At 35.4% G+C, this 27,834-nt stretch overlaps 2 protein-coding genes across 2 annotated transcripts in view; one reads left to right on the top strand and one right to left on the bottom strand.

The window, feature by feature from the left end:
- LOC106133387 (uncharacterized) overlaps positions 1–20,529 on the bottom strand; it is a 139,753-nt gene extending 119,224 nt beyond the window's left edge. Inside the window, exons 1-2 of the mRNA XM_060946635.1 lie at positions 20,311–20,529; positions 20,049–20,247 (exon numbers count right to left, since the gene is read on the bottom strand). Of these exons, the coding sequence (XP_060802618.1) occupies positions 20,049–20,247; positions 20,311–20,529 (418 nt within the window). The remainder of the gene's footprint in view (positions 1–20,048; positions 20,248–20,310) is intronic.
- A 4,342-nt stretch (positions 20,530–24,871) lies between these two features.
- Positions 24,872–26,763, top strand: LOC106133389 (uncharacterized). The gene is made up of 2 exons (XM_013333097.2): positions 24,872–25,630; positions 26,350–26,763. The coding sequence occupies exons 1-2, from the start codon at positions 24,872–24,874 to the stop codon at positions 26,761–26,763; spliced, it is 1,173 nt and encodes a 390-aa protein (XP_013188551.2).
- Positions 26,764–27,834: the final 1,071 nt, after the last annotated feature.

Here is a 27,834-nt window from a genome sequence, read left to right as displayed (position 1 = left end):
CACTCCGACCTTTCCCTCCACACTCTCCTAAAATAATTCATCGATAAAAGGTTTCAAATACCTACAATATAGAATTAGTCTTAGGTAAATTATTTCGATTTCTATGCCTAAAACCTACCGCTACGCCCTAAATGCAAAACCTGAATCTAGAACAGATACGTCACTTCCGGGGCGGGCAACGACCCGCCATCGATACGGGGGCGACGACCTACGTAATACCGGGAACTTAGCGGTCTTACTAATCTATACTAATATTATAAAGCTGAAGAGTTTGTTTGTTTGTTTGAACGCGCTAATCTCAGGAACTCGTGGTTCGAATTGAAAATTCACGCTACATGTGAAATGAATGTGAAAAAAATTAGGGAAAATTATTCATCATTGAGGGCTTCAATGATACCCAAAATACACGGCTAGTTTATCCATATAATCACGTCCACATCCCCATGTAGTGTAGACGGAGTCAGCCGTCTTAAAGACTGAAAGGCCACGTTCAGCTGTATGATAAAATTGAGATTAAAATAGTGACTTGTTGCCAGTCTATATGAAGAATATCAAGTATATAAACCTTCCCACATACATACATACATACATATTATCACGTCTATATCCCTTGCGGGGTAGACAAAGCCAACAGTCTTGTAAAGACTGATAGGCCACGTTCAGATATTTGGCTTTAAGATATAATTGAGATTCAAATAGTGACAGGTTTCTAGCCCATTGCCTAAATGAAGAATCCCAATTTTATAAACCCATAACTTAGTCGCCTTTTAGGGCATCCATGAAAAAGAGATGAAGTGATCTTATTCTTTTTTATATACATACATATACATATATGCCAGGAACCATACGGCAACCTCTAAGTAATCTCTAAGTTCTAATTTGTTATTAATTAATTCTGTGTCTTTAAACAGTTTCCCGCAGTCCAATTAAAGTTATGCTAAACATAAGTCAACTCTGGACTATAAAACAGCACTTTGGCAAGCCTCTATCTGCGAGTAGGTTTTTATTGCCCAAGTCATAAAAAAGAGGAATTCTGGCTACAACACCCTTGATATTTGACTTCGTAAGACTAGAAGCAATATCTTATATATAAAATTCTCGTGTCACAATGTTCGTTCCCGTACTCCTCCGAAACGGTTTGACCGAGCCTCATGAAATTTTGTGAGCATATTGAGTAGATCTGAGAATCGGGCGAAATCTATTTATCTCGTAGTTAAGGGTGAACAAGCTTTATCACTAACCTCTTTGTGATAAAGGTTGTTCACCCTTAACACATTTTTTTAACTAGAAATTACTTAACAAATATTTATTTACATGGCAAAACAACGTTTGCCGGGACACCTAGTAGTATTAAATATAAAAGGTACTTGGAGTTGTGGTTGAAAACTTTAGTGAGATTAATAAATTATACTGACTAAGTAATAGCAAGAACATTTTAATAAGGATCTGAAAAATTCTACAAAAAATTATTTTATTTGTATTATATTTTTTATAATACACCAGTATTATATATTTTTTACTACTGTTAACTACATGGAAAAGATGGAATATAGGAACTTCTTACGTAATTTCAAGTTTAACAGAAGTAATTAATTCAACATTTTATTATAATTGCAATATACGTAATAGTTTCCATTTAGGTACTATTTTCTTCTAAAGAAATCTACATATAATCACATCTATATCCCTTGCGGGTAGACAGAGCCACGTTCAGCTGTTTAGCTTCATGATAGAATTGAGATTGAAAAAGAGGAATCCCAAGTTTATAAGCCTACTCCTTAGTCACCTTTAACGACATCCATGGAAACCTGATGGAGTGGTCCTATTATTATAGTTTTATTAGTGCCGGGAACCACACGGCACTATCCCATATGTAAAGAAATCTCTGCGGCATAATCCCATTTCCCGTATTGATATCGCTGACAGAGAAAGTCGATTATGGTAAGCAAGACCGCAAGGACCCTCAGTTGCCTTCAAGCGAATTTATTCAGGAGAATCTTTGCCTATTTCTCGAATCAATTGGCTTTACCCAGGCTGGAAGGATTTTATTGACTTGATATTGAACAGTTTAAAGGTAAAAATAGAAGATTTTAAAATATTTATTTGATTTGAATCAATGTAATCGTCCACGGAATATATTTGCAAATTGACGTCCTGTGAAAATGCTGCAGTGTAGTTTATTCCGTCGCTTCTTCTACACTTAGGCTTTGGATTTATGTAATAGATTTAATCAGTTATGTTGACGTCAATAAGCGATTCCTTCTAGTTTATTTTGATTTGAAAAATTATTTTTACCTTTTTACAAAAATAAAACCATAAAAAATTAATAAACATACCTATACGGGACAGATTACACAGATTGAGTTAGCCTCGAAGTGAGTTCGAGACCTGTGTTACTAGATACTAACACAACGATACAATATTTTATAATAAATACTAATAATATGACCCAGGCCAATCAGAAAAAGTTCATTTCTCATCATGCCCTGGCCGGGATTCGAACCCGGGACCTCCGGTGTCACAGACAAGCGTACTACCGCTGCGCCACAGAGGCCGCCAAAAAGCGGCGTAAGTAACAATCTTTTTCAGGGTTACAAGGCTAACCAGCGGGCGACCACTAGTCAATACTAGGCTCAAAGGAGTATTTTTTCTTCAGGCGAATTGGCTCTCATCCAAACTGTATTGATTGCTTGTATAAGTCCTGCTTATGTAATGTTATCTCATAAAACGTGCCGCCGAGACGTTGCGGTGTATTGCTACGTATGTTACAAAGATCACTTCTTTATCAAATACGGAGTAGACAGAGACAACAGTGTGTAAAAGACTGAATGGCCACATTCAGCTGGTTAGGATTGGGATTCAAATATTAAATGGTTGCTAGGATATCGCCTTAAATGTAATTGAGTTAGCCTCGAAGTAAGTTCGAGACTTGTGTTGCGAGATACTAACTCAACGATACTATATTTCATTATAAATACTTATATAGATAAACATCCAAGACCCTGGCCAATCAGAGAAAGTTCGTTTCCCATTGCCCTGGCCGGGATTCGAACCTGGGACCTCAGGTGTCACAAGACGAGCGCCCTACCTACCACTGCGCCACAGAGGCCGTCGAAAATCCTACCTTCAGTGTGACTTTGAAGAAGTAGTACTTAACGTTCGCGTTAACATTATTTATTTATATAGAGTTATTACTTGGAATTTGGATAAGTTTTATGAAAATCATCCAATCACTTTTTGATTTCCGATGATCATCAAAAATTGACAGTCTGTAGGTACCTAAATGTTGTAAGCGTTAAGTACGGTTAAGGCTATAAAACCAATGTTTGATCGAAAACCCATACATATATACATACACTGGCATACAGCTGAACGTAGCCTTTCAATCTTTTCGAGACTGTCGGCTCTATCTACCCCGCAAGAGATTTAGACATGACTACATATAACAAAAATTAAGTACGCTGCCACATGAAACAGTACTTGAACTTACAAAGTAAAATAAAAAAAAACAAATATTAAGTTACATAAGTTAAAACAAAACAATTCTGCACAGAAACAATGAACTTTTAATACGAACCATTATATTAAAATTTATTAATTAAATATGTTAATGCTTGTCGTTATATCAAACTTTGTTATCTCGACTTCAGAAAAGCTGCTTCTGATACTTCAGAATCATGTTCTGAACTCATTCCACAAAGTTTGCTAAACATCCATTATAGAGAGAGCGTACAAAGCTATTTGTACATTCAACAACTCATCAACTTACCCAAATTCAAAGCGAATTTGCTTCTTATTAGTACGTAGTCATTTTATTTGAGCTACCGCTTTAGGACTTATCTTGCTTACCATAGGTACAGCAAATTGAGATTTCCAATAAAAAAAAAATACCATAACCATTGCCAATGGAGATCAACAAAATGTTAATATTTCCCAATAAAGCCAATGGTTCTCAACTCGTGTACGGCTTTGTGAGTGCAAATAAAATTGGTGCTTACATTAAGACCTTTTCGTCATTATTAACAGTCCCTTTCTAACTTACACCTGACAGATATCTTTGTCTCTTTTCAGCGCGTTTGGATTCCAACAGCATTAACTGTTATTATATCATTTAGGTATAATCATCTGTAGGGCGTTATCAAGAGCTTCCGAAAGCATAAATGGGACTCCAAATTAAGGATAATGGTAAATTAATTAGATAATATCTATGGGTAAAATCATGGTGCAGGGTGACTTTTTTAACAGAATTTAAAAACCCCTTTGTAAGCGAATCAGAGTTTTTCGGCGACGATATTAATTAAAAGCAACGAATGTTCCTTATTTTTACGGAATTTAATCAAGATTTCGTATTTTTGTAACAATTTAACTTTGCTAACACAAGTATATAGTTATATACTTTGCTAAGACATTTTCATACTTAAATAATTAAGTAAATTAAGTACAGAAGTAGCTTTCAGCTTAGCAATAACTCACTTTTGATGTGAACCTGGTACATTCATACACTTTTTTCGGGAACCTAACCCGTTCAATGACGGACTCTCTAAAAGCACAAGGTGAAATAAAGGGCCATGAAAAAAATCGAGTTTTAAAAACAGTACCCACCCTTACAATATAATTTCCATAAATTATGAACTTTTGTATCACAGTAACAAGAACCAAATTAACACAGTTCTAAGTGACAGTGATCAACAAGGAACGTAATGAAGGCATAACTTATATCTCCCGGCGTCTTACGTTCAATTTACAAAATTAATGTTGAAGCCGGGAGTTGGCAACTTCTGCAATCACTTGATTAGCGTCTGTCACAACAGATTGGGAACCATATGTCAGCGTCGTGACATGCTGTCATTTTGTACGTGATCTACACTTATCTTGTATATAAAATTCTCGTCTTATATATAACATTCTCGTGTCACAATGTACGTTCCCGTACTCGTCGAAAACGGGTCGACCGATTCTCATGAATTTTTTTGAGCATATTGAGTAAGGCTGAGAATCGGCCAACGTCTATTTTTCATACCCCTTAGTGGTAAGGGTTGTCCACCCTTAAAATTTCAGTTTTAAAAATTCTTACGGTAGCATAATGGCTGAAGCAAATATGGTATTTTTTTCTTATATATATAATAATAATAATAGTTTATCACGAGATATGAAGAAACTACGTTTTGCCCGCAGCTTCACCCGCGCGAATTTAGTGCAACCTACAAAAGAAGAATTATAGTGATGAAAGTGATTTTATGCTTCTCCAGACTCTTAATTATATATAACGCAAGGGTTGACTGGAAGACTTTGCATTAGCGATAAGTCCGCCTTTGTACCATCACTATCTGTTTTGTGCTGTTTTGTATGTTTTACTCTTATGGTGCAATATGAAGTTTTATCTATTTATCTATTTATATCTACGTGAAATTTTAAGTAAATTGTTTCAGTGGATAACGCGTGAAAAGGTAACTAACAAACAAAAAAACTTGCTTTCGTATTGGTTGTATTTAGCGGACTGTAGTAATAATGGATAGTTGGAAACCACAATAATCTGAACAATATTTTTTTTATCTGCAACAATAGTAACTACACTGTACAAAGCATATAAAAAAAAAATTTGAAAGACGCGGGAGCGGATGAACGTTAACTGAGCAATAGAGAACCATCATAGACAATAGATGAAATAGTACATAGCAGTGTTGCCATTATAATTTTAGAAATTCCAACACGCATTTATAATTTTAGTTGGGACATAAGTAAATTTATCACTCCCGTGGCAAGGTCGTGTTTACCCTGGGGAGAATCCAGGGGTTGTGTGTCACAATCCAGAAGTAATAAAGTTGAGAAGTACCCACCTACTAATCTTGTATCGTGAAGTAGAATTCGAACCCTACTTTCTCGATTCACCTCTTTTATATTCTAGGTTGTAGGTATTTGAAATTGTGCGTTAAACGTATTACCGTAGTTTGACAGCGTCATTATTTAGGGAATCATCTTGCTTACCACCATGCAGATTGAGGTCAAAGGCACTAAAATCTTTTATAAAAAATATATATACTGTCCTTACTTTTAATAAAAAGTACCTGATGGAAATATGGAGGGTTCGAATCCCGGCCAGGGCATGACGAGAAAAGAACTTTTTCTGATTGGCCTGGGTCTTGGATGTTTTTCTATATAAGTATTTATTATAAAACTAGCTGACCCGCGCAACTTCGTTTGCGTATATCCCGCTACTTCGACAAATACAGTCAACGCACCAACACATATTGGATACTAATTTTCAATTCACAATAACTTCTCTTTCCCTTAACCGCGTTTAAAATATTAAAATGTTTTTTGGTTTCTGTGACTCTTCTTTGATCGCCCCCCCCTATCAGTTTTTGGAAAAAATATTTAAGTAATGTACAGATTTTTTTGTCTTATATGTATAGATCAAAGTCGTAGTACCTACTTTTTAATATTATTTATTTTTTATGTACCGTTTTTATAGGGACGCTGCCCCCGCCGCCGCGGCCGGCCCGTACCGTGCCGCAATACTAATATCGTGATATCTCCTAAACTATATGTCTAAATAACACACTGTAAACTGCAAAAATAATCTAAATTAAATGCTCGTGATGATGAACTTACTTATTTTGATAAGGATATATGTATTATTGGTTATATCACCAGTTAAACATCACCCAATGAATTAAATGTTTTTTTAATACAGAAAAGTAGTTTTTGTGACTTAAATAAAAAAGCTGGATATATGTCATCGCGGACTTTTTTGTAGAACTAATAAAGACCAATGTTTTTGCTATACATTGTTCTTGGATACAATCCAACGGTATAAGCGGCGCACGCACAAATGCAATCTTCAATTAGATTTTTTTTCTGACTTCTTGGACATAAATCGCTATAACTCAGCTAATATAGTTTCAATGTATTTCAATTATATATTAAAACCTGTCGGAGAAAATACTCTTTCTATTAGTGAAAACCGCATCAAAATCCGTTGCGTAGTTTTAAAGTTTTATGCATACGAAGGGACTACAGACAAAATGGGCGACTTTGTTTTATACTTTGTAGTGATAGTGATATAGTATCGTTGAGAAGTATCTCGTAACACATGTCTCGAACTTACTTAGAGGCTAATCAATCTGTGTTATTTGTCCCTTATATATTTATTTATTATTATTTATACTGTTTTTAAGTAGTTTTCATTTAAACCGTAAATATTTTTGACTCCAACCGTGATTTAACTTTATAATAAAAATAAAATAAAATAAAATGCATTTTATGTAGCAATCAGTCAACAACACAAATAGAAACTAATCTTTTCAGAGCCAAATCTATCCTAAACATCGTCTGAAGGTTGTAGTTCGCTCAGGACATTGCGGTTTGCAACACCTTCTATTTATCACCTATTTTATACTACCGAGCTGAAACCAGAGTCGTTCAAACTGTTGTCAGTTTCAAATTTAACCGCAACATGATGTAATTACATACTTGATTACGCCCACTATTTCGAAGGCGTAAAATGAAAACACCGTTAATTTCTGTTCTCGCGAATTTGTTATTAATTTATACTCGTTGCCTCATATGGAACCTACATCCATATTTCAAGATCCGCGTTTATATCAGTCAATCATTCAGACAGTGTCATCTTTTATAGAAAAAGATTCATTTTTCAAAATAAGATACAAGGTATTAATGAAGTTTAATTGATTTTAAACTTTTTCGTTGCAATAAACTATTTATAAACGCAACATGTATAACGCGAACTTAGTTTTCGGTGACCACATATCATTGTAACATAACGTTCAAGATGGTAAGTTTCGAGCGCGTTTAATACCTGTAGTATTTATAAATAGTATAATGACATTTATATATATTTATACTAAAAGCTTATAATCAAATTTGTTTTATAATCAAATCATGCTAGCACTTCAAAACAAAGTATAAAGTTACTCTGCGTCTTCGAATTGACAGGTGTTCAAATCAAATGAACCCTGTTAGTTGCTCAAGTTTGATTAAAACTAGTCAAGTAGGTCCAAAGGCGGTACAAACAGACAGGCTTTCACACAAAGGTTATATATTTCACCAACTCTTTCACTTGCAAAAGCCGATGACAAAAAAAACTTATTTAAGTGAAAAAAAAGAAGCAAAGCAATAAAGTTTGGGAGCCAGTGCCCGTCAAAGGCCAAAGGCCGTCCATTTTGTAAAGACCTTTGAATGCGACCATTTTAGCCGCTCTTCCCTTTTGTGACTGCACAAAGCAGGTCACCTTAAAACCTATGTACTGAAATCTGTTACCACAATGAAAGATAAGCTATAATTTGAAGAGATATTTGTACTTATTTTCATCCACTTTTAATTTTGCTTAACCTACAGGTTTCATGTTACGTTTATTATACTTTGCGGAGTATGCAGAGCCACAGACTTGAAAAAACTTAAAGACCACGCCAGCTGTATGAATTAATGATGGAATTATGATTGAGATAGTAATCTCAAGTCAATTAGCCTTTCCCATGAGAAACATGGTCAAACATGCACATACATACATATCATCACGTCTATATCCCTTAGAAAGAGCGAACAGTCTTAAAAATACTGAAAGGCAATGCCCAACTTAACGATAGAATTTAAATTTAAATAGGTGCTAGCCCATGGCCTACAAGATGAATCCAAAGTTTATTAGCCTTTCCCTTAATCGCCTCACATCCGTGGGAGTAGGAAAAATATGGACTGATCCTATTCTAAAGTACCGGGAACCACACGGTTAATGTTTTAGCTATTTATATTTGCGTACGTACTAAGTGACTCCATGTAAGATTCCCAAATATGCTTTTACAATTATTTATTTTTGTATTTACTGATTAAAATATTTAACAAAAAATATCCTAGATACCTACGCCAGGTTATCTAAGAACTATTTCCGACCTCTTCTCGATTTATTAATTAAGAAATAATTAGGGCTAATAATTTCAATTCATGTAATATTAAACCCAGCCATTAAGAGATCAAAAGTTCACGTTAATTAATTAAATTTCTCGTTCCTGATTATTTCTCGAGCACCTTCGGAATTCGACGAAAATATAATAGGTAATTTTAATCGCAATAAGGCTTTCTAACAGGTTTTAGTTGTTTTTGTTGACTCACTTAGAGATATTTATAAAAGCTGGTAATCTCGTTGCCCAAAATGTATTTTTATTATGAGCTCAAATAATGTAATTTCAACATCTTGAACTCAAACCAAATTTCCAATGTCCCTTGAAACATACCTACCTACATAAAACAAAAATAATCCGCCGAGATTGAGAACCTCCTATTTTTAAGTGGGTTAAAAAAATGGTAAAGGACACAAATTGCACCTGCTTAGTCTATTATAATACTTTAAAAATACATAGGTACCTACCTACATTGGTGCCGGCAAAAACGAAGTAACCAGCAATCACGATTCCCGAACATTTTTCTCGCACGCGAGCTACTGTTTGTCACGACAGAGCCCAATTCCAAAGTTTCACACTTACACATAATTTTTCCTACACTCGGGCATCAGGGTGAATTATGGAACAAGGCCGCCGATAACTTGGCCTATGTAAAAAATATAGAAACGCCAGAAGATTTCTGATTTTGATTTTAATCGATTAAAAAAGGTTTGTATGAAAATATAGATGAATTACTTAGGTGGCCGTCTCTTGTTCTTTTTAATGGTCTCAAGTAAACACTGATAAAAATAAATAGTAAGGTAAGGGATATGTCCGCCATTGTACATATTCTTCTAAATCCAATAACTGTTTTGTTTGTTATATTTATTTTTATGTGCAATAAAGAGTTTTCAAACAAACAAACAATAATTATGTTAATGGTAAGCATCGATGTACCCCAATATCAGGCAGATACATATCATACCTACAAGAAAAACATTTATTTCTATACTAGAGGCCGCCCGCGACTTCGTCCGCATGGAAACCCTATCAATCTCGCGGGAACTCCGGGATAAAAAGTAGCCTATATGTTATTCTGGGTCTTCAGTTACCTACTTACCAAATTTCATCGTAATCGGTTCAGTAGTTTTGGGTGAAAAAGTAACAAACATCCATACTGATATCCTGACATACTCACAAAATTTGTGAACAAAGTTTCCTCACCATTTGAATTAAGAGAAGTTTTTGTAGGCATGAATGGGGATTAAACAAATTCATGGACGCAAGGTTTCGTTTGGTCATCTTTTGAACCATTTTTTGGATTGAAAATGTTACGTATTAGTGATTGATCAAAGTCCTGTTACAAATTCGGGAAATGACGGCAATAACGTATGAGTGACGTACATACAGGATACATACCTACATTTAAAAAGTGTTACTTGTTACTTAAAATCCTGATTTCTTTTAATTTTTTGGGCATACCCAAAAAATTCGAAAAGTCGAGGAGGCAAAATGAAAATTTTCAAAATAATTCAGTTTATGTACATACATATAGTCACGTCTAAATCCTTTGCGAGGTAGACAGAGCTAACAGTCTCGAGAAGACTAATAGGCCACGTTCAGCTGTTTAGCTTAATGATAAAATTGAGATCATTCATATAGTGACAGGTTGCTTGCTCGTCGCCTATAAGAATAATCCCAAGTTTATAGATCTATCCCTCAGTATACATCAAAATGTATATTATAATTTTATTGAGTTTCCCAATTTCCCAATAAATCATAATCTTTTCTTATTATGTGCCTAATCAAATATTTTCAATAGAATTTTCTTTATAAATAATCTTTATTCACCAAAGCCTTTTTTCTATTGTAACCGCGTAACAAGCACACACAATAACCCGCAATGAATAGCATATTAATGAATAAAAAGGAATTTATATAGGAAAAATCCAATAAATATTATTCGGAGAGCAGGTACGTTCTCTACACGGAGCGGAATAACTTGTTAACTTGTTCAACTAAGGGACCTATTTTGATGAATTAATCCAAAACGAATTTATTGTACCTATCAAATCTAATATTATATCACGAAACGCATACTTATTTCGTTTCATGCAGATTCATTACTCTTTTTATGCAAGCTCTTCAGGTACTCTTTATTTGACTTGACCACTAAACCATGACGTGCCTGATTTGATTAAGGTACGTTCGTTTAGCCCTTCCCACTCCACCGTTTCCATTCAGACTCTTCTAACATACATATAATCACGTCTATATCCCTTGTGGGGTAGACAGAGCCAACAGTCTCAAAAAGACCAATATACCACGTTCTGTAAGGCTTAATAATAGATTGAATATCAAATAGTGACAGGTTGCTAGCCCATCGCCTAAAAGAAGAATCTCAAGTTTATACGGCTGTCCCTTAAAACTAAAAAGGCGACTCTTCTAGTACATACATTTGATCACGTCTATATCCCGTGCGGGGTAGACAGAGCCAACAGTCTTCAAAAGACTGATAGGCCACGTTCAGCTGCTTGGCTTAATGACAAGTTGCTGTTTCAATTTCGTGTCGAACGACAACAACTCGTATGTTCACTTCCGCCTATTTCAATTCTACTATAGTCGTACAGTTCAAAAATAGCGCCCCACAATTCTGTAGATAGGTAAGTATTTTTATTTTTTCTTCAACTCCGGCTTAAATAAATCCGCTGAATAGCCGCTAATAAACCGAATCAAAGAATATTTTCCGCTTTCATTCGAAAGCCCTCATTGATGTCATTAGAAGTCGAGAACAGTACTCTTCGGTCTCTGGGTAACTTTTAATAAAGCAAGCAATTTATGGTAAAATAGGTTCCCATTGAGAATAGATTTATCGAATGTTTGCTTTGCAGATAGAGAAAAATGTAATTTTTTTTTGCGTTTTGTATTTGTTTGCCGATTCACACAGTTGCAACGTTTTCGCCTGTGATTTTAGAGTCCCGTGTTCAATATCTAGTCAAGTCAAAATCAAATCAAATATTTTATTTAAATCTTAAGTAGTAAGTACATTACATAGTTAAGAATCTGAGAGACTGGTGTCTGAACTAAGCAGATGCTTGTATCTCAGAAACAACAGCCTCTCGCCACTTATAGTTCAAATAACTCATGGTATCTTAATTTACAATCTCATATATACCTAATCTGGTAATGGCAAAGGTAAATCACTTTTTACTTTCAAGGTATAAGGCTTAGTGTCGTGTGGTTCCCGGCACCAATAAAAAACAGGATTGGACCACTACTTCTTTTTCCCATGGATGTCGTAAAAGGCGACTAAGGCTTATAAACTTGGGGTTCTACTTTTAGACGATGGGCTAGCAACCTGTCACAACTTTTTGCAACCTGTTACAACATTAGGCACTGATGCTAAAAAAAAGTGTACATGGTGTTTTGCAAGTGTCTGTACTTTCAAATTTATACGTCACAGGAGACCCAAGTTGAAAATAAGTAAGTCACTTCGCTCCGTTACCGCCAAGTTCCCTTGCGTGTTAAATTACCATATTCTAGCAAATTACCAATTGTAATCTGCTTAACGTTTTGATTTTAATAAATTCATGCATAATTTATCAGTGTTTAAATTAATTCGCTTTGTTGTGAATCCACTGGAAATCATCAATCAAAGGCGGGGAAGTATTACATTTTTATCTAAAAAAATAAAAGAATGAAAAGATTTATTTACTGGAGTGTGTATACATCTTCTTTATTTCTCTATATTCTTTTGACGGCCTCTGTGGTTCAGCGGTAGTACGCTTGTCTGTTACACCGGAGGTCCTTGGTTCGAATCCCGGTCAGGGCATGATGAGAAAAGAACTTGTTCTGATTGGCCTGGGTCTTGGATGTTTATCTAAATAAGTATTTATTATAAAATATAGTATCGTTGAGTTAGTATCTCGTAACACAAGTTTCGAACTTACATCGAAGCTAACTCAATCAGTGTAATTTGTCCCGTATATATTTATTTATTTATTTGGCGTAACCTTTTCCCACTTTTTACGTGAGTTCGGCACAGTATGTTAGTTTTTTTCCACTTCTTTCTTCTTTTTTACTTCTGTCTTTACTTGGGATCAGAACACTATATTAGTTTTTTTCCAGTTCTTCTTTTTTACTTCTTTCACTTCCCATCTCATGTGTACCTTAATATAGTTTAACAAAATCGTTACAAACATAAAACAAATCTAAAGCATTACAAGTCACACACAATTTATAGTCAAATTATAGAGTCGGTACAATGAGGTAGATATATTTTATCCGTACTATTCAGGATTGTTGGCTCTGTAACCCCCCCGTAAGGGATAAATACGTGATTATATATATAATATGTTCACTTCCGCCTATTTCAATTCTACTATAGTCGTACAGTTCAAAAATAGCGCCCCACAATTCTGTAGATAGGTAAGTATTTTTATTTTTTCTTCAACTCCGGCTTAAATAAATCCGCTCAATAGCCGCTAATAAACCGAATCAAAGAATATTTTCCGCTTTCATTCGAAAGCCCTCATTGATGTCATTAGAAGTCGAGAACAGTACTCTTCGGTCTCTGGGTAACTTTTAATAAAGCAAGCAATTTATGGTAAAATAGGTTCCCATTGAGAATAGATTTATCGAATGTTTGCTTTGCAGATAGAGAAAAATGTAATTTTTTTTTTCGTTTTGTATTTGTTTGCCGATTCACACAGTTGCAACGTTTTCGCCTGTGATTTTAGAGTCCCGTGTTCAATATCTAGTCAAGTCAAAATCAAATCAAATATTTTATTTAAATCTTAAGTAGTAAGTACATTACATAGTTAAGAATCTGAGAGACTGGTGTCTGAACTAAGCAGATGCTTGTATCTCAGAAACAACAGCCTCTCGCCACTTATAGTTCAAATAACTCATGGTATATATATATATATATATATATATATATATATATATATATATATATATATATATATATATATATATATATATATATATATATATATATATATATTTGTCATGAATGTGGATGAAGCGAAGGAAGTATGCAGAGATCGTGGCAAGTGGAAAGATGTAGTCTCTGCCTACCCCTCCGGGAAAGAGGCGCTTTATGTATTATTTTATGTATGTATGTATGTATGTTTAAAAACGAATAAAAATAAAAGGACATGGAGAGGCAACTGATTAACCATTATTTTTTATGAATGCAAGTATGTTTGTTCATCTACATATCGCGCTATATGACAATACCACAGAAGTACAGGCGGGTATGACAAACATGGCTGGTATGGCACGCTTTGCCCACAAGGGCTGGTTATGAGATAATTAGGATTCCTAAACCCTAACACTGAAACTGCATCCGTTTTCATATAAAGCTACGTGCGACGTATTGTTGTGTCGTATGTACCTATATATGACACAATAATAATAATAATTGAAGATAAAAATAGGCTATATTAATTTAGGATTATCCTTTTATGCGAAATTTAATTAAGCTTATAGTTTAGTTATATATTTTTGCCGTGTGGTTTCCGGTGGCATCAAAAGAAAAAAGGACCTCACCATCTCTTTCCCATGGATGTTGTAAATAGCGATTAAGGAATAGGCTTATAAACTTGGGATTTTTCCTTTAGGCGATGGGCAAGCAACCTGTCACTATTTGAATCTCAATTTTTTCGTTTAATCAAACAGTTGAATGTGGCCTATCAGTCTTTTCTAGACTGTTGGCTGTGTCTACCCCCAAAGGATACAGACGTGATTATGTGTAGGTATTTATCTTTTCTTTTTTGGAGCTAAAATACTAAACGGTTAATGACATAAGGTTAATAAAGTTTCAACCTTAAATTTCGGAATTATTAGTTTTACTTCTAATTATATGAATCCTACTATCCTACTAATATTATAAATACGAAAGTTTGTGAGTATGTCAGGATGTCAGTATGGATGTTTGTTACTCTTTCACGCAAAAACTACTGAACCGATTACGATGAAATTTGGTATGTAGGTAGCTGAAGACCCAGAATAACATACCTATAGGCTACTTTTTATCCTGGAGTTCCCGCGGGATTGATTCCACGCGGACATACATACTACATATTGATAAGAAATCGTGTTTTTATTAAGAGGATCCAAAAAATGTGAATCATCTTTGTTTTCACAATGACAAATAACAAAATATTGAATTTCAACGCGAAATGGAGAATAACTAATGACTCCATCAGTGATATTTATTTGTTAAAAGAAAATACAAAGTGAATAGCGGTCATTTGTCTCAGAGTTGGAGATGTTTTAATGGCCGTCATTATTTCAGGATCATTATCTCAGACATTTTCTTTATAAACTTGTATTGGCCATCATTTATTTAACAAATATGTAACACGTAAGTACGCGTAGATTCGTACACTTACCAGCTTCTTCCCGTGGCCTCGCCCGAGTGAATCCAGCGCCATCTACCAACGACGAAATTAGGACTACCTACAAAAAACAACGAATCAAATGCCAACTATAAAAAGCGAAGAATTTAGCGCCACTAAAAAAGGATTAAAGGTTTTTCGCAAATATACGAGGTAGCCCGTGAAGTGGTCGTCCGGCCCGTCAAACAAATAAACTTACTTTTGTATTTATAATATTAGTTGGGATTAGATTTTTCTGTATAAATTTGTATTATTGATCATTTATTTAACAAATATGTTACATTTGCCACGTTCTACTATTATTTCGCCGATTGTAACAAAAAATAAAAAAACATCAAAAACGGGACAATTGACAATTCTCTCAATTCTCAATTCCAACATTTAGCCATACAGCGGAACGTGGGCTATCAGTCTTAGTGACACTTATTGTTAGCTCTGTCTACCCGGTGACAACCCAAAGAGCAAGCCAACAGTCTTGAAAAGACTGAATAGCCACGTTCAGTTATTTGGCTTAATGATAGAATTGAGATTAAGCCAAATAATAAGAGATAAAGACGTGATAATAATGTAGGACCGTGGGGTTCCCGGCACCAATACAAAAAAGAATAGGAACACTCCTTCTCTTTCCCATGGATGTCTTAATTGGGATTCTTATTTTGGGCGAGCTAGCACCCTATAACTAAAATGTATAGCACAATTGGCGGACTTAATGCTAGAAGCATTATCTACCAGTCAACCATTTTGTCTGACAGAGAGCTTTATTTGTCCGTTTTTCCCTGACGTTTCAACCGGGTTACACCGATCGTTACCACATTAATATAATCATACAAGCCGTTATTTAAAAAGTATTTAAAGTAAACGTGTTCGTCTGTTACTCCTTAGTCAATTACGAGGTCTAGTCAGACGCAAATAGGTCTAATTTAGAATGACATTAAAACTGCAACACCGAACTAATCGAGAACGGGAGACGTCTGTCTGTACTTTGCTGTTAAGGAGAAAATTCTTTGTCGTGGCAAAAAAGAACACTACAAAATTTTTTTATAGGTTTTTCTAAGATCTAGATTACGGTGACTAATCTAAGTATGATGACTAAATAAGTCAAGGCGAAAGTCAAGTTGATGGTAAATACTATATAGTATAGTATCCAAGTAAATGTGCCGTGTGGTTCCCGGCACCAATAAATAAAATTGGAGTGGTCCAATTTTTTAATATTGGTGCCGGGAATTATCACTTTCTCATGGATGTCTTAAAAGTTGACTAAGGGATAGGTTTATAAAATTTAGTTTCTTCTTTTGGGCGATGGGCCAGCAACCTATCACTATTTGAATCTCAATTATATTATTCAGCCAAACAGCTGAACGTGGCCTTTCAGTCTTTTTAAGACTGTAGGCTCTACTTCGCAAAGGAATATCCCTTGTGAAGTAGTCTTGAAAAGACTGAAAGGCCACGTTCAGCTGTTTGGCTTACAGTTACTTGGATACAAACATACATATAGTCACGTCTATATAGACGTGACACATACATATAGTCACGTCTATATAGACGTGACACATACATATAGTCACGTCTATATAAACGTGACTATATGTATCTTTGTATCCAAGTAACATATGGCTCCATAACTAAGGCATTTTATCGTCTTACTATACTTAGTAAATTGTATTTTAGACAACATTCAAATTTTCCTCATAATTTATTCGAAATTTTCTCCATTATTCGGTAGGCGTGATGACTCATCGAACAACAAAGAGCAAGCAGATGGGCACAATGAAACCAGTAAATTGATTCCATTGTTTGACCATGGATGTGATCACAAAATATAAAAGTTACAGAAGCAGTGCTTCTTCTTCCACCTGACTTTAGTTTCGGTCGCAAAAAAGAATAGGACCACTCCATCTCGTTCCCATGGATGTCGTAAAAGGCGACTAAGTGATAGGCTTATAAACTTGGGATTCTTCTTCAAAGGCGATGGGCTAGCAACTTGTCACTATTTGAATGTCAATTCTATCATCGAGCCAAAAAGCTGAGCGTGGCCTGTCAGTCTTTTCAAGACCGTTAGCTCTGTCTACCCCGTAAGGGATATAGACGTGACCATATGTATGTAAATATGCATCCTCACCACCCTGGAGAGGAGCCCGGGGTATGCCTTTGACCATGAATCCTGGATTGGATGAATCAGGTTTTTCAGACGAAGCGACACCTTTGCAAACCCAACCCGTATTGGATCGATCATGGTAGCACATTCAGTTGCTTGAATGTGCAGGTTTCCTCACGATGTTATACCTGACCGTAAGATCATAGGTTAGTTTTCAAAATAATGAACATAACTTTCTAAAATAGTCATTGGTACCGGTCCGGTCCGGGGTGGGATTCGAACCTGTGTTTCTGCGCAGCACGCATTTTAAGCAAGCTTCTTACCGATTCGACCACCGACGCCCCCAGGCGTGAATTTATGTATATTATAAAAAAATAGCTGAACGTGGCCATACAGTCTTTTCAAGACTATTGGCTCTGTCTACCCCGCAAGGGATATAGACGTGACCATATGTATGTATTATATAAAAAAAATTACACGGCATGTTAAAAAGCAGTGCCGTGTGGTTCCCGGCACCAATACAAAAAAGAATAGGACCACTCCATATCGTTCCCATGGATGTCGTAAAAGGCGACTAAGGGATAGGCTTATAAACTTGGGATTCTTCTTTTAGGCGATGGGCTAGCAACCCGTCACTATTTGAATCTCAATTCTATCATTAAGCCAAACAGCTGAACGTGGCCTATCAGTCTTTTCAAGACTGTTGGCTCTGTCTACCCCGTAAGGGATAAAGACGTGATCATATGTATGTATGCATGTTAAAAAACGCAACATTTTACAAAGCGCCAATGCTAGTTCAACATTAATTTGTGATGTGTTACAATCGATTTTCAGTATGTAAGTATGTATCGGGTTGGTCGCTTCGATACTTAAACGAACTAACAACCTAATCAGAGTTCGCTTGACGGAATATTTTCAAACTGAACATTTAATCACAGCCGTGTGGTTCCCGGCACCGATAAATAAAAGAATAGAACATCTCCATCTCGTTCGATGGACGTAGTAAAAGGCGACTAAGGGCTTATAAACTTGGTATTCTTCTTTTAGGCGATGGGCTAGCAACCTGTCACTATTTGAATCTCAATTATATCATTAAGCCAAACAGGCGAACGTGACCTACCAGTCTTTTAATGACTGTTCGCTCTGTCTACCCTGCAAGAGATATATAGACGTGATTATATGTATGTACGCACTAATTAAGCTTATTCTTCTATGAATCTATGAATTATCAACGTCAGATTTATCTCAAAGTAACCATTAAGTAGAGTTTTTTAAGTGTAGGCAATTGACACTCGTGACAAAAGCTCTTATACAAAGCTTCGGTGAAGCATTGGCCCTTGGAGTTAGGATGGGCTTCTGAGTACCTTATAAATAGTACTTACTACGTAACTTTTTTACCAAATTATAATTAATATGGGAATATTCCGAAGTTATGTACAATAGTTTGAATACTAACCGATGCTCTTACAGTAAGAGAAAATATCGTTAGTAAACCTTGCACGTTCAGGCAACTGGATGTGCAACGATATAATTCAATACATGTTAAGTTCCCCTGCAAAGGTTGCGGAGGTCAGATGGAAGTAGCTTTGTGTAGAAACCTCACTCACCCAATCCAGGATCCATGGTCAAGGCATACCCCGGGCTCCTCTCCAGAGCGGTGAGGATGAAATCGGGACTAAAGCCAGGAGGAAGAAAAATTTAATAACATTACCACTGAATTGGAGAAAACAATTCTTTGCGCATATGAAGTATCAGGCAAAATCTTTAAAAGTTCATTCCTACATAAAACCACGCCTGTTTTCCTAAAGGATAAGCAGAGGCTTCATCTTTCCACTTGCTGGGATCTCTGCATACTTCTTTCGCTTCATCCACACTCTTCATGCAAGGTAAATATATGAAGTTTAAGTCACATTAAATAAATATGAAACTATTAAAATGGCATTTACAAATGCTTCAACGCCCATTTAATCCCACCCGTTACCTTACACGACAATCATAGTCTGCGTGGATTATTTAAATTTTGAGGTAATCCTCCAGAATAATCGCTCGCTTAATCAAAAACAAACAGAACTTCCTCGGAAAGTTGTTGTTCCACAAACATCTGTGTGTTTTCTTTACACCTAGGGTATTATGGTTTGATGTTAATTTCAAAATCTTCAACATTGATTGCATAGAAAATATCAGGACCATGCACTTCTGACAAGAGAGTAGAAACAACCATAGTGGATGAAGCGAAAGAAGTATGCAGAGATGGTGGAAAGTGGAAAGATGTAGCCTCTGCCTGCCCCTCTGGGGAGACGTGATTTCATGTATATATATGGAACAAATGCAAGCAAAACAAAGATTTCTTCTCATCAAGACCAAAATGACCCCGAAAAAGTACGGCATCTTCGTCTTTATTTTTATTTAGGAGTAGGTAAGTCATATTACACACTTGATAAAGAATGTTGAGGAATTACTAAACCCTAGACTTCCCTACCTCTTTGTTCCCGGATATTTCAAGACATGGGTGAAAAGGCAATATTAAAGTTTGCATTCGCAAGCTAAGACCCTTATATTGAATTGAAAATTTACTCAAGTTTACAATAGAAATTCCTCAAACGTCGGGGTGACTTGCAACTGAAACAAAACATAAACCAATCTTAAACTCACCATCATAAACGACTCCTCTGACCAGCTCATCAGTCTCAAACGCCGGGTGGACCACCGTCAAATTCACATCACTATCCACAGCACTAACCGTCACCACCTCTTCACTGTCACTTGGGATCCTCGCAAAGGCACAAGCATCACCAGTTTCTACACTAACGTCACTCACTGTTGTCACTTCAACCTCATCTAGAGTAGTAGTCTCATCGTAAACTTCGTCTGGCGTTTTGTTAGTTAATTTATCAATTCCATCATCAATTATTACTTCTTTATTATCATCAGGTGGTCCTGGAGATCTGCCAGGGGCGGGATCACCATTCGGTAAACTCAAAGTTGAACTATAAGGCAGTGAAGCTAGTATGATCACTGTAATTATACTGAGAGATCGCCTTTTGGATTTCAGGCTGTTTTTCTTTTGTTTCAAATGGGGTTGCCATTTTCTTATTGGTTTCATATAGAACATCAGTTGCGGGTTCAGAGCCATGGTCAGTTGTATCTGCTGCCTTTTGTAGTAATGATTCGTATTTGTGTGTTCATTGTGATGACCGAAGACCTGAAAAAAAAGAAATGTGTTACTACTCCTTTCGTAAAATTGCATTCATAGCTTCATATTTATCTAAATGAATTATTACTTTTTAAATCGGTGATTAAAAGACATAGAAATCACATCCCATCTTAAAAAATAAATTCTGGATCTATTCCATTGTTCGGCTGACAGGAATCCACTTTTGAAAATGTATCAACATTCTCAAGAAGGAATATACCTATTTTTAAAGACAATCCAAACGCAATGAAACGCAAAAAAATAATCAATTTCCCTTCGTGTATTGAATAGATAAAAAAAAAGTACGACCAATTTAATTTCGCGTAAAAATAATTATAATAAATCACGGCCTAATCCGAATTACACGGGCGTAATAAGAAAACCTATCCCGCGGGAGCTACCTCTCCCAAGCGAACGCCTAAATTCAATTAAACGCCTGTCATTTAGAGATGCTTGATATTTTGTAGGTGATACTCTGGGCTTGCGTGAAGGGAGTCATGAACATCGAATTGTATTGTATCTTCCATCTTATTCTCTATCGTATCATCCTTCTTCAAACTTCCTCCTGGCTTTAGGCCTGATTGCATCCTCACCACCCTAGAGGGGAGCCCGGGGTATGCCTTTGACCATGGATTCTGGATTGGGTGTCAAGTTGTAACAAGAAGTGACTCCCATCTGACCGCCGCAACCTTTGCATGAGAACCTAACCCGTATTGGATTATCATGGTTACACATCCAGTTGCCTGAATGTGCAGGTTTCCTCACGATGTTTTCCCTCACCGTAAGATTCTATCGTAACTTACATACATACATATTATCACGTCTATTTCCCTTGCAGGGTGGACAGAGTCCACTATAATGGAATTGAGATTCAAATAGAGACGTGGCTAGCCCATCGCCTACACATCCACAATGCAACCATATCTGAACATATCGTCTAAGTATACAAAGTTTAGTAAAAATAAAAAATCTGCCCCAAAATACTTCTCGAATCAGGCAATAACATCAATCAAAGTTTACGCAAACATGTTTTTCAAAGAGATCCCCCTTCAAAAAATATTTTGCAAGTCTAAGAGATTGCTCTTGGCATGCTCCCACGTCCCGGTTACCCCTTTTGTTGCAACGAAAATTTGTTCTAGAAATACTTGGAAAGTAGCCTAGACTTTGTTTGTTCTACGTGATTCGACGTAAGTTTTCGAAGATACAAATTTATATTGTGATACTAACTTTTGCCTGCGATTTCGCTCGCGCGCATTGTCGTTTATCGAAAATCCTATAAGAACAATATAATATTTTAAGTAGGTAGATACCCTAATAGGGTTTTTTAACCATTTTGCTTCATTCACATTCCTCAGTCTTTTAATACAAGCTTGTTGATTTAAAGTAAGTAAGCCTGATCCGACTTTTCACCAAAACATCCCTTATTTAATCCAAGCACTTCCTTTGATCCACGACTTTTCTTTCCAACGTAACAAAACGATAAAAAAACACGTTGCATTAAAAATATAAGCAAATGGAATACCGCTTAATAGCGTAAAATAACCATCAACATAAATTGTAACTCATTCAAATAACAGTTAAGTATATATAATACATTGTAAATAGAGTGTACTGCAGGAATTAGCTAAAGTACGTCTGTCATCAAATATAATACGTACATACATACGACATTTCATTAATCATGTGTAATTTTGCGCCTCACACAATGAGGATAATTTATTTCAAGAAATACCCGTTTGGCTAATGTACGTACATTTAAGTAGTCACGTCTTTATCCCTTACGGGGTAGACAGAGCTCACAAACTCTTGTTATAACGACAACGCAAATCTTTACTCATATTATAAAGCTTAAGAGTTTGTTTGTTTGAACGCGTTAATCTCAGGAACAACTGGTTCGAATTGAATTTTTTTTTGTGTTGAATAGACCATTTATGGAAGAAGGCTTTAGGCTATATTAACATCACGCTTCAACTATTGGAAGCGAAGAAATAATAAACATGTGAAAAAAAACGGGGAAATTTATTTACCCTTGAGGGCTTCAATGATGCCCAAAATAACTATTCCACGCGGACGGACTCGCGGGCACAGCTAGACATAATATTATTCTACTTTTGAATGGTTACGGACATAAAAAGAAGAAAAAGTTTTTTCATACATTATTATTATTGCTAGTTTTCATATATAAAGAAGTTTAGCTTGATAAGATCTAAATTATGATGATAAAGAAGAGATCACGAAAAAAAATTATAAAAATATCAATTTGTACAATAAAAAAAACTTTACTTATTTTGAATTTAAAATCTAGGTTGATCTATATCTATGGTCGTACACATAGTAAAACAAACAATTGTATTTATATACATTGCATCTGCGCTCAAACAATGCTGTCAAAGGAATTTTCTGTAACAATCCACAATATAGTGCACTATCAGTTTCTACGTTACACAAAAACCTATTGTTATAAATGCTTGCGTATGTTTGATTATTTATATATATTATATTATGTACAGCTATCAAAATTAATAATTTCAACAGATGACTTAAAAAATTTAGAGTTTACAGTCAAACCGTTAATAACCTAAAATATATAGTAAAGTACAGTAAAACATAATACTCATTGTTCGTATAGTATTACCAAATTCCCGCAGTCTCCCGAAAATTCCCAAGTGGGAATCATATTTAAAGTTCACCACATAGCACATAAATACATACATATAGTCACGTCATTATCCCTTGCGGCGTAGACAGAGCCAACAAACTTGAAAAGACTGAAAGGCCACGTTCAGCTTAAGCTTAATGACGGAATTGAGATTCAAATAGTGACAATTACTAGCCCACCGTCAACAAGTAGAATCACAAGTTTTTTTTAGTCTTTCCCTTAGTCGCCTTTTACGACACAGTTGGGATAGATATCGTTAAATTAATATGCACGAATAAAAACACAAGCACAAGCTGGCATACGTTCAAATCATATCGCGGTCTGCATTCGTAAAGTTTGACGCTACTAGAAAAAAAAAAGAAAAAAAAATTAAAAACATAAATGTCAGAGACTACAACTTAACTAAACGCAATAAACATGTATTTATTTAGGTATCATCTCCTTAAAAGAGAGCCCCCTGACCTTTTCTCAACTGCTTTTAATCGGTCACGAACTGGATTTAGCCCTTTATTTTCGTCAATGTTTGCCTTATATTTGGACGTGACATTTACCGTCTTAATATTTTCACATAAGGTTTTTCCGTTACCTAAACATACAAAAATACAACTAATACTGGAGACTGGGACAAAGGAACATTAAGGGGGAAATATGCTAAAGTACAAAATTGTACAAAATTTTCACGGCCTCTGTGGCGCAGCGGTAGTGCGCTTGTCTGTGACACCGAAAGTCCCGGGTTCAATTCAAATCCCGGTCATGGCATGATGAGAAACGAACCATGATAAGAAACGAACTTTCTCTGATTGGCCTGGGCCTTGGATGTTTATCTATATAAGTATTTATTATAAAATGTAGTATCGTTGAGTTAGTATCTCGTAACACAAGTCTCGAACTTACTTCGAGGCTAACTCAATCTGTGTAATTTGTCCCGTAAAAAAAAACAAAAGCAAAAGCAAACAGACAAAATTAAATACAGCGAATAATAAATGTGGAGGAAGTCTGAAGAGGATTGTTTACTGAGAATGTGATAAACACAATACAATATCACCTCTGTATCCTTAACGGGGTAGACAGATGGACCTATGGTACCTAATAATATTTTTATAAGTTAAAAAGAAATTGAAATCCAAAGATGGTGACAGGTTACTAGCGCATCGTCTAAATAAAGATTTGAAGACTTCCAAGTTTATATGCCCTTTCTCAATCTTTGCGCAACTTGACCAGCATGGAGGAATAGGAAGTAGCTAATAAAAAAAATCTTGCATCTAAGAATGTCATGAAACCAGCAAAACTATAATGAAGCACTATAAATCGTATGGTAAATGACACTGTCATGGTTTTTAAGATTAAAATCACCATAAATTCATTTTATACTTACTTCGTTTTAACAACACATAATAACACTTTTGGTCAGTTTGTACATGTGTTCTATTGTTATATGAAGATATGTTTATCTTAACCCTGTCACTTTATCACAATGACACAGACAGAGCTGAATGACTTGAAGTAAGTTAATAATACAGAACACTAATTCATGTCAATAAAGCAATCGAAGATATATAAGGACAGAAAACTAAACAAGATTCTGTTTAAAGTAAACTCATAGAACATATAGACGTTCTCAATATGCAGTTTGAAGAGAAGTGTGACTATACTTTCCATTATGAGAAGGGGTTTGAAGTTAAGAAGGATGAAGACATATCTCCACACCTTAAACTATGTATTAAAGATATTGTCAAAAGGGAAGGGTTCACGAACTTCAAAATTACGGTTAAAGTTATTCCTACGGACGGAGGCAATTACTTAGCTAGACTGTTTGAAATAAATATTTATGGAACAACTAAAAGTGGCTTTAATAATTTAGATATTTTCGTGAAGCATATAGTGCCCGATGAAATGATTACCATCATTTCTATTACTGACGCTTATAAAAAGGAAGTATACGCCTATACCGAACTACTCAAGATTTACGATAAATTACAAACTGACGCAAAAGTTCCCCACAAGGAAAGATTCAAAATTGTAAAAAGTTATGAAGAAAGTAGTAGCGAATTTATTATTCTGGAGAATATGAACAAAAATGGGTACAGTACTCTGAATCGATTGGAACCGATATCATATGATTTTGCGAGGTTGTCCGTTGAACAGATGGCAAAATTTCATGCCCTATCTTTTGTCCTTCAGAGAGAACAGCCCGAATATTATGACAGAAAAATTAAATGCCAAAAACATTGTTTTACTTTTGACGATGAGTGGAACAAATTCATTGAAAATTTCATTCAAATTTCTATGCAATGTTTAGATGACGAAATGAAACATAAAGTGGAGAAGATAATACCAGTAGTATTAAAAAAATATCCTGAATATCATCTAAAAACTGATACAGTGAGTTGTTTGAGCCATGGTGACTTCCGAGCTAATAATGTCATGATGAAAATGAACGTAAGTATTGTTAAGTGAATAACCTATTGTTTTGAAACATGTAGCCATTAACAATGAGCTGATGCAAGCTACTCGCCTAAGTAACGTATATTTCTATGTAATTTGACTCCAACTCTTGAAATGTCGTTATTGTCTTGCCCAGAGACAACGCTATACGTATCTTACTACTGTTTAAAAATATCTCTACCATCGGAAAAGTTACAAAATTTATATAAATTTAATAATCATATTATTAAACATTATATGATTAAGTTTGCATAAACTACAACGTCCAAGTTTAATCCACAGATCCCTAGCCACGAAGCTAAGTGGTGACCATAATTATTTTACGCAAAGATGAAGACATAACACAAAACATTTAAAATGTACTTTTGTCTGTCTATTCTACTGTATTAATTATACTATGTAAAATAAGACCACTCCATATCTTCCTCATGGATTTCGCAAAAGGCGAAAGGTAAAACTTTTTAAAAAATTGTGATTCTCTCTTTGCGCGATAAGCTAGCAAACTGTCGTTATTTGATCTTAATTCCATCATTTAGCTGTGGGATGTGCCCAGAAGGCTGGCAATTTGAATGGCAATGCTGATTCTCTGAGCCAGATAATTTCCAGCCCTCCGGTCACGATATCTATAAATTAATTAATGACTGCCTATGTTCCAGGAGGGCACAATAGAAGAAGTTATCTTAATCGACTATCAATTAATACAATATGGTTGTCCAATCAACGACTTCTTCTACTTCATCTTCGGAGCGACCGACCGAGAATTCCGACGAGCCCATCTGGAAGACTTGAAGAATATCTACCACGACTCCCTCACGAAATTCTTGAAATATTTCGACATGGATGTAAATTTGTATTTTTCAAGGAAAACTTTTGATAGGTTGTACAAAGAACGACTTGACTATGGCTTGTTGTTGGCTGTTTGGTTTTTGCCAATACTTTTAGTGGACGGCGAAGATATACCTGATTTCTCCAAGCAACCAGCGAAAGATATGCAATTCAAGACGGATAAGCGTCTGAAAGGAAGATTGGAGGGTGTCGTACATGATTATATGGAGTGGGGTTATTTGTAGGTTATATGTGTTTGTTATACATAGTGTGCCGTGTGGTTCCCGGCACCAATAAAAAAATAATAGGACCACTCCATCTCATTCCCATGGATGTCGTTAAGGGCGACTAAGGGTAGGCTTATTAACTTGGGATTCTTCTTTTAGGCGATGGGCTAGAAACCTGTCACTATTTGAATCTCATTTCCTGTGACCGTGACTGTGACCTATAGCCAACAGTCTTGAAAATACTATTGGCTCTGTCTACCCCGCAAGGGGTAAAGACGTGATTATATGTATGTATGTATGTATGTACGTACATAGTTACATACATATTATCACTAAATCTAAATCCCTTGCGGGGTAGACAGAGGCAATAGTATTTTCAAGACTGTTGGCTATAGGTCACATCCAGCTATTTGGCTTTAAGATAGAATTGAGATAAAATTTTATTATATAAGAGAAAAAATTAAATGCAGATTAAAAAAAGTCAATAAAGGGAAAGGCTAATAAAAGGGGTTCTTCTTTTAGGCGATAGTCTAGCAATCTGTCACTCCTTTCAGTCTTTTTTAAAGAGTGTTGACTTTGTCTAAAGTAAAATTAATGATTCATTTAGTGAATAAGACATTCATTTGTTATGTTTTGGGATTGTTATTTAATGTTTAAAACTAGTATTGAATATCAACTTATTTAGTAATTAATAAAGGATTGACACGCACATTTCTTCACCTACATCGTTTAATATTACATATACGAATACTTTACATGTCATTTTAATTTATTTTAAATTGTATCAATTGATCTAAAGCTCATTTCGTAACAATCTATTTTAGCCCAGACGAACGTACCTTTATCAAATCGGGGACGTTCTAGTGAAAGATCTAAACATAAGCATAAGTGAGTACCCGAAACCCTAAATCGATGAACCTCGTGACAATAAAACTGATTTAGTCTCTGTCTTCCTCAAAAATTTCCGAAAGTGTGGTTCCGTGATCATTTCGAACCAGTAGTTCCTGAGATTAGCGTGTTCAAACAAACAGACAAACAAAATCTTTAGCATGGATTAGTGGAATAGCCCTACGAATTTAAGTAGAAACA

The sequence above is a fragment of the Amyelois transitella genome, chromosome 11, assembly GCF_032362555.1.
Source record: "Amyelois transitella isolate CPQ chromosome 11, ilAmyTran1.1, whole genome shotgun sequence".
In the NCBI taxonomy this organism is placed as follows: domain Eukaryota; kingdom Metazoa; phylum Arthropoda; class Insecta; order Lepidoptera; family Pyralidae; genus Amyelois; species Amyelois transitella.
This window is presented reverse-complemented; position numbering and strand designations above follow the sequence as displayed.

What these genes read in the sequence shown, in the direction of transcription:
- LOC106133389 (XM_013333097.2), top strand. Translation starts at nt 24,872, where the DNA reads ATGCAGTTTGAAGAGAAGTGTGACTATACTTTCCATTATGAGAAGGGG. An exon ending in ATCATCTAAAAACTGATACA is followed by an intron (nt 25,631 to 26,349) that starts GTGAGTTGTTTG and finishes CCTATGTTCCAG; the next exon opens with GAGGGCACAATAGAAGAAGT.